Source organism: Leuresthes tenuis, unplaced genomic scaffold, assembly GCF_036924035.1.
Source record: "Leuresthes tenuis unplaced genomic scaffold, fLeuTen1.0.hap1 SCAF_6, whole genome shotgun sequence".
Lineage (NCBI taxonomy): Eukaryota > Metazoa > Chordata > Actinopteri > Atheriniformes > Atherinopsidae > Leuresthes > Leuresthes tenuis.
Window position 1 is genome coordinate 18,686,904 of NW_027325360.1, and position 7,874 is coordinate 18,694,777.

The window sequence follows — 7,874 nt, forward strand, 5'->3', positions numbered from 1 at the left end:
GGTATCTTTGTCAATGTCATTTTCTTTTAGACAGATACATATGATAGAAAAAGGAGATTGAATGTTTTAGGTTTGCAAAGTATTCAGAATTTTATTGTACTTAATATGTAAAAACTCTTTAACTGTTCTAAAAGCATGAATACAACTGAAGGGGATATTGCATAGACACGTGGAAACTGCTGATTATTTATTGAAGCATGTAGTGGCTTCACATACACTAAACTGAAGTAGCTAATGCCCAATATTTTGCAGTTCTCATTTCCCAAAATACTCCATGGTTCTTCTCATTCTCGTCATTCTCTTGACTTATGATCCCTTTTCCCCAGTGATGGAGCTCATCCTCTCCTGCCCTTTTTTTTGGGATCATTCCCCCTCTACAGATTCACTCTGTTCATGGTAGATCCTGGTAATCAGCAGGAATGGTGTCTGTGGGAATGAGGAGGAAACAAATCTCAGTAGAACATTTGCAGCTTGCATGGCTTATTAGACTATCTTTACCTTTCCGGCACTCACCATTGCAGCGGTACTTGAGATTGGACCAGATTATATTTTCCTGAGAGAAGCAGAACACGCCCAGTCGTCCACCTCTCATACTGGTGTCAATTATCACCCCTGTGTCTGCCACCAGTTTTGAACCTTCATAAAACCGAGCCCTGTTTTGTACATGAGCTGAAATTAGTGGGTTCATGTCATATTTGTGTGTATCAAGTGTGTGACGATCTAAGTCTGTTTATACCTGATGTATCCAACCTGTGGCCTGTGCTGAAGGAACCACCGGTAGGAAACCTTGTCCTTCCAGCCGACGTTCCTGGGGTCTTTCCACAGGAGACCCACCTGGTCGGTTGTGTTTCCTGTGTGCCACAGGGAGTTTCTCATATACTCACCAGGACCTGTCTTAGATTTCACCACCTGTTCATGAAGAGTCACATAATACCAAAGAGGTAAAAACACTGAGGAGGTAACGGATGATGACAGTGAACACGCTAGCCCACACACCTTAAGTTGTATTCCCGGTTCAGCGACGGCTCTGAAGGGAGCAGCCTGCCAGTAGGTTTGTTCCGTCTGTTTCCACATCACCACATAGAAGGAGGAGGAGTCCTGGTAGCCAAAAATGAAGCCAGCGTAGTCATCGTCTGTCACTGTGTTCACGTGGAATGTTCCCTCAAAGTCAACACCGCTGAATGCTTTATAGCCTGCGCAAGAAACATGGGAGCACTGGTCAGAGGACTCATGGATATAAAAGGGAAATTTACTATATCTGATGTATACAGATGTGACAGTATGAAGACATCGCGTACTTACCCACAGCAAGGCCAGGGTCGGAGTTCATAGTCTGTACTATCTCCATTCCCTGTCCAAGAAAAAGACAATGAATTTGACGTATCGATTACACAGAAATGCTCGATGACAAAACCCACACATTCCACACGCTGTTGAAAGCGAACCTAAAAAAACGAAGGTGAACATTTTCATTTACCTGGTTGAGCACCACCCAGTTGGGGTCGATCTGCGAGTCTCCCTCAGGGTCCAGCACTACAGTCTGATAGGCTCTGAAGTCGGTGAGGGTGACCTCAGCGTTTTCTGGGCAGTGGTCGATTATGTCAATCACGTTGTCCATGTCAAAATCTCCTTCGCACGCGTCTCCAATTTTGTTCACTGAAATGTGGTGATGCAGCTTAGTAAATACACAGTGTAAACAGAAACACACACACACACACACACACAGCAAAGGTCAAATGGGATACGTGCTATCAGAGTCCTTTTGGTCTTGGTTGGCGACTAGTCTGCAGTTGTCATCATCATCCAAAATGCCATCATTATCGTCGTCATCATCACATTCATCTCCCTATCAAAAAGAAAGTGTGAAGTGGTGTAAACAGGACATATGAGATAAAACAGTGAAACATAACAAGTTGAATAAGTAAATCTGTGAAAAAAAAAAAGAGATAAAACCATTCCATCCTTGTCAGTGTCCAGCTGAGAGGAGTTGATGACAGTGGGACAGTTGTCCTTTGTGTTTTGGTGGCCGTCACCATCACTGACAAAGAAGAAGGCAGGTAGAGCAAATGGCAAAACCTGATTCGAACTGAACAACATACATATCACAAATCATGATGCATTTTCTACCTGTCTATGTTGTCATCACACGTGTCTCCTACCAGGTCATCATCTGAGTCAGCCTACAGAAAACAAGCACTGCTTGTCAGAGTTACGACAGCAGAGAAATCTCTTTCTGGCTGAACAGTGGTTACCTGGTTCGGGTTGGCCACATCAGGACAGCTGTCACAAGCGTCCCCCACCCCGTCATTGTCTCTGTCTCTTTGGTCGGGATTGGGGACACGTTGGCAGTTGTCAAGGATGTTTTTCAAGCCTGAGAGCAGATACAAAGTTTGTTCATTTCTCTTTCATGTGTAAAAGGGTTGATGGGAAGACAAAAAAAGCATGCAGAACGCAGCCTGCAGCACAGTCGAATCCATCGCCAGGTGGCAGAGTTTATTTAAAACGAAGGTGAAATAGTTTCCAGTGGCCTTCAATGTCTGGCGGAGGCTTGTCATGGAAAAATGCTTTAAGAGCGGAGACAGACATGACCAAGTGCTTAGCAATCTAACCTCAGAGTCAAAGACGTAACCAAATGATCAAGAGACGGGAGCACAGCCAAACTGAACAAATACTGGCCACCAAACATGCAACACACAGGAGGGCACACACAAAGACAAGAAATTTCCACTGGAGAAATTAAAAGGTCATCCAAAAGGCCTGTCAAATGAGGTATGTGAGGAAAGTTTTTGACACAGCATTTAAGAATCCATTTGGAATAAATTTAACATTTTAACAGAGTTAATTTATTTCTTTTTTCTTCTTTTTAATTATCCTGGAGTTGTTGTTCCTGAAACCCAGTGATGTAACAGGTAGAGGATGTAAATTGTAAACAGATGCCAAAAAAGGAGCAGAAGGATGGCTTTTTACAGAAAAAGCACTGCCAGGCCAGTGCAAGCAACAAAAATATCCCCATCTGCTTCCTCCAAACAGGACGGCCCTAGTCTCGGCAGTCTGACAGGCTCCGGTTTGGATAACCCTCACTGAAACAGACCTTTAATGCTTTTATCAGACCTTTGGGTTCACATTTTTATCATTACTTACCACTTATCCTACTCGACACAAATCTGAATATCCACAAACTTGGAGATGTGATGCACGTCAGCCGTAAAGCTAAGTGACCACACAACAATTATTTGTCCACTGCAGTAAACATTAACACATAATACATTTACCGTCCCCATCCATGTCATCATCACAGTCATCGCCAAGACCATCTTGGTCTGTATCCCTCTGTGATGGGTTTTCGACTGTCTTGCAGTTGTCACATGCGTCGCCATGTAGATCACTGTCGCTGTTCCTCTGGTCAACATTAGGAACCAGCCAGCAGTTATCCTGGGATGAACAAATTGGGTTTATAATGCATGGGCTCAGTAACAGGGACATATATCTATTTATCCTTTCAAGTGTAACAGACCATCAATGAAAACACTTACATCTGTGTTAACAATGCCGTCACTGTCAGCATCATCATCGCAGGCGTCACCAATTCCGTCCCTGTCTGCGTCCTCTTGACCGGAGTTTGGCACAAACACGCAGTTGTCCTGGAGACGGTACAGAAAAGAAAAAAAAAAACACAGATGGTAGTTCTCAGTGAAACCATGAATTAAATGTGAGAAAAGGAAAGTCATGTAGAAACGAGTACCTTCTTACAGGTGTTGTCTCTGCACTGGAGCTTACTGTCAGGGTATGCGTCAATATCTGTGTCCTTCCCGCACACATAGCCATTACCAGCCCAGCCAATACCACACTAACATTAACACAAGAGAACAAAGAAAAAAGGGAGGGCATTGCCTTGTGTGCACACAGTTTGCAAAAAGATATGTTTTAGACACTACTATCTATGTTATAGATTCTCACCACACAGCTAATGCTGCCGTCTCTTTCTACGATGCACTCGCCGTTGATGTCACAGGGGTTGGGCTGACCATTGGGGCAAAACCTGGTGCCATGGCAGCCTCTGACCTGGTCACCTGCGAAGCCAGTCTTACATTCTCCACAGCGGAAGGAGCCCTGGTTTGGACAGTAGAGACTCAGAAACCACAGTCCTTGACTACAGAAACTGATTAGAACCGTGCACCTGCTCCTGTGGTCTTACTATAGTGTTGTAGCAGAGTGAGTTGGGTGTGCAACCTCCATTCTCTGGTGGGCCCATACACTCATCAAAATCGTCGCACACCTGGAAGGAACAGTGAACAAAGGACAAAGAGCAGAGATCCTATTGTCAGCATGCACAACTAAATCTGATATAATGAGTGATTTATAATATATTATTTGTTGTACCTGTTTATTTGACTTGGCATAAGACACTCCCACTCCATTTATCTCTGGTCCAGTGTATCCTAGAGGACATTTCTCACAGCGAAAACCAGGAGCCGTGTTCACACAGTGGACACCAGGGAAACATGGATCAAACTGGCACTAAAAAACACAGAAAGACAAAAGTATCCTCAAATACTGAGAAGTGCTGTTTTAAATAACTAGTTGCAGCAGACTTTGAAACATATAATTCATACCTCATCTACATCATCACAGTGAACTCCATCTCCTGTGTATCCATCAGGACAGGGAGCACACTTGAAACCTCCTGACTCTGAGCGAATACACATGTTTTGTGTGAAACAGGTTCCAGGTGGGCACTGAGTTAGATGCTGAGGCTGCAAGAAAGCCTGCCCAGGACTTGGAGCAGGACCCGTGTTGGTAGGACTGCCCCTAAGTCCTATAGGCATATGCATAGAATTAGAAAAGGTAAAATGTCTCTTCATGGTCATGTGTCTTAATACTGGACAAAAATAAATATGGCTTTAGGTGTGCTTACCACAGGCCAGGCACTCAGCGATGGTATTCCTCAGAAAATTTGTCTCTTTAATCTAAGCCAAAAGAAACAAAGGGAAGAAACTTGTTTTTTCATCTAACATTTGTGAACAGAGACAAAACCAATTTTTTTTCTTTCAGTGACTACATGAAATCTGGATTTGAAAAGTTATAAAATGCATGTCTGCAAACAAAGTCTCAGTGTGTCTGATAGTGTTCAAATAGAAAAAAGGAAGTGAGATTATGCTACTTGAGTTCACACCAAAAGGAATTATCGCATCCCACAGAAAATACTGCTCTTGAACCCCTTTCCTCCTTTATTTATCTGCATCGCAATGTAACCCATTTGCTTCCTGCCTGGCAAGCTGTGAACATCAGATGACCAATCAAACGTGAGAGGACACTTTTGGAGGGAAATCTTTAAGACTGGCATGAAAACAAAGCCTTTCAGACAAAAAAGTATTTTTCAGAAAAAGTGCTCCACAGTGGTTTAGAAAAAAATATTGCTTTACATTACAGCTCGTAAATATAATCAAATACATCCCAAAATTCAAATGAAAAACCTGTAAATGAGTGCAAAGTCGGCTCTTCAAACCATCATCTGATATCATGCGCTTCTACCTGCTGCAGAATCACACAGATACCTGTTGCTATGGGTACATAAACAAGGCAACTCCTGAAAACCAGCAAATCCTCACATCCTCACAGATTTTTTGATATTTCTTTTTACTACTTAATGCTGATGTTCTTGCTAAATGAACCTTTGACATAAAAAAATGTACTTCAAAACAGTTGTGTCTCTGTCCACACACCATACCTCATCATAAAGAAGGTAAAGTAATTCTGACACCCGGAGACCTCACCGCACCTAGGACTATCCAACATTCTCCAAAAACTATTCTCTCATATCATCCATGTAATTTTATCTCAATGCATCAATCTGATTGAATTATAACAACATGTAATACTAGTTTCCCTTTAACTGTATCCTCCCTTTCCACCCATCTAAGGAGTTACAGTTACATGTGGGACGTGAGCAATGAACAAGTAACCTGCTGGTGGAGCAGCTCTCTCATCTCAGACATCATGGTCTTCAGCTCCAGTATAGTGGCCTGATCTTGCACCACCCGGCCTCCCTGGAAACCTAAACAGATTGTATATATCAGAACCAAAGAATCTGAAACACAATACATCCACCTGAAAATGACCTCAGGTGTTTGTTGTGTGTTGTCAGGCAATCAGTTGCAAATGTGCTCACCCAGCAGGTGCAGAGATTCAGCCGGTTCCATACTACAGTCCTGCAGAGTGGCCACATTGTCTATGGTGTCCTCTATAACCAGCTTCAAGTCTGTCAGTTCATTCTGACAGAGAAACAAAAATGAAGAGGAAATATGTGATTAAAGCATGAAGAAAGTGGTATTACCATGTTCCTGTATATGACTTCTTGTGTCTAGGCAGCATTTCACTCTAATTTAAACCTCTTGTTCACCTGTCCACTTGACTGCAGGGTCCTCAGCGCCACCTTGTTGGGACCAGGTGGTAGTGACCCAAATGCAGCTGGCAGATCATTCAAAGTGTGAGCCAGTCTGCAGTCTACATAGATGTTGAGGCGAGGTGGACCATGCTGCAGACCGCTGGCATGCAGCATGACATGGTGTTCTTGCCCATCTGCCAGGGACACATGGTTGAAACTGGTGGTCGCAAATCTGCCGTCAGTCTTCTGGTAACGAAGCGTCACTGAAAAGTGGAGAGGGGCAAGAATGAAATGCAAAGAGGAGGAAACAGAGGGGGTTAAAACCGACAAATAACTTTGTATTTATGACATACACTGCAGTATGTGTATGACGACACACCTTTGCTCAGTTTGGCTTGCACACTGAGCTCCATGTACTTTGTGTTGTCTTTGGGGTTGATGACACTGAACATAGAGGTTGGGGCCTTATTGTGGAGCCTGAAGGACAAGAGGAGGAATGCTTCATCCCGCCCTTTGTTCTTCAGGCTTCCTTGGAGCAAGTCTGGCAGGCAGTCCGGAGAAACCAACAGGTCGTAAACTGACACAGGAGAAGATTGTTAGACAACTTCTTTATACAGCTGTAGATTTTATTGTTCTATATTTACTGAATGAAGTACCTACGGCAGACAGTCAGGGAAGCACAGAGTGCAGAATTAAGTAAGTTAAGAGAACCAAGTTAACTGGAGGAAATGTTGCGCGCACAAACTAGAAGCACTCCATCTGCTCCACTGCCAGTGCTTCTGTCTTCTGTGATTACTGTCACTGAGTCACTGCAGTATGGTACTTTAACATGTGCGACAGTTCATACGGTCATGTGCGCACCCACATGAACATGTGTGTAAATCAACCTTCATGTTAGCATCCCGCTGTGTTTTATAGAGCGGTGGATAGAGCTGCTGTAAACTCTTTTCCACTGGAACAAACCCACAGCCTCACACTCTGGCAATAGATTAACCTCAAGAATAACAGAAAGTGACAGGAGTTTTACTGGAAAAAATTGCTTAAAGACCCATGTGTAAATTCTCAGATTACACTGCTCTTTAACCATTTTATTTAGGTTAGCCTCTTATTGCATCTTGAACACCAAACATTACACTTTGGAAACAGCAAGGGAACAATATATCATCATGGATATGTCAAAAGGAAAGGCTAGGTTTGAACATATAGACACACAGAAATGTAGCATATAAATCGTCCATAAAGGCATGAATTGTGTGGAGCCAGTACTTACCAATACCCTGGGCTGTGACAGTGAGCACCAGCTGCTGCAGCACCAGACACAGAGCTGCCGCTCTAACACACAAACCCGTCATCGGGACTTCAGAGAAGGACACACCTCAAGAGAAGCCCAGTTTTTGATTTAAGAACTCTCCTCCTGCAGATTTATCCCACACTTAACTCCTACAGAGTGATGATGATGATGAGACCAAGTCCCAGCAGAGGTGAGATG

At 43.3% G+C, this 7,874-nt stretch overlaps 1 protein-coding gene across 1 annotated transcript; it reads right to left on the reverse strand.

Moving 5' to 3' along the window:
* Positions 1 to 174: 174 nt before the first annotated feature.
* thbs4a (thrombospondin 4a) lies at positions 175 to 7,874 on the reverse strand. Its single transcript, XM_072388044.1, has 23 exons — positions 7,656 to 7,874; positions 6,765 to 6,962; positions 6,401 to 6,648; positions 6,170 to 6,272; positions 5,964 to 6,055; positions 4,916 to 4,967; positions 4,614 to 4,816; positions 4,381 to 4,518; positions 4,196 to 4,276; positions 3,958 to 4,110; positions 3,743 to 3,847; positions 3,534 to 3,641; positions 3,273 to 3,432; positions 2,253 to 2,371; positions 2,128 to 2,180; positions 1,954 to 2,038; positions 1,750 to 1,846; positions 1,478 to 1,656; positions 1,303 to 1,351; positions 997 to 1,193; positions 737 to 909; positions 514 to 653; positions 175 to 426 (listed from the first exon to the last, which is right to left on the reverse strand). The coding sequence occupies exons 1-23, from the start codon at positions 7,735 to 7,737 to the stop codon at positions 392 to 394; spliced, it is 2,850 nt and encodes a 949-aa protein (XP_072244145.1). The 5' UTR covers positions 7,738 to 7,874; the 3' UTR covers positions 175 to 391.

What these genes read in the sequence shown, in the direction of transcription:
- thbs4a (XM_072388044.1), bottom strand. Translation starts at nt 7,737, where the DNA reads ATGACGGGTTTGTGTGTTAGAGCGGCAGCTCTGTGTCTGGTGCTGCAG. An exon ending in ATGCCAAGTCAAATAAACAG is followed by an intron (nt 4,277 to 4,380) that starts GTACAACAAATA and finishes TGTTCCTTCCAG; the next exon opens with GTGTGCGACGATTTTGATGA. An exon ending in ACACTGACAAGGATGGAATG is followed by an intron (nt 1,847 to 1,953) that starts GTTTTATCTCTT and finishes TCTTTTTGATAG; the next exon opens with GGAGATGAATGTGATGATGA.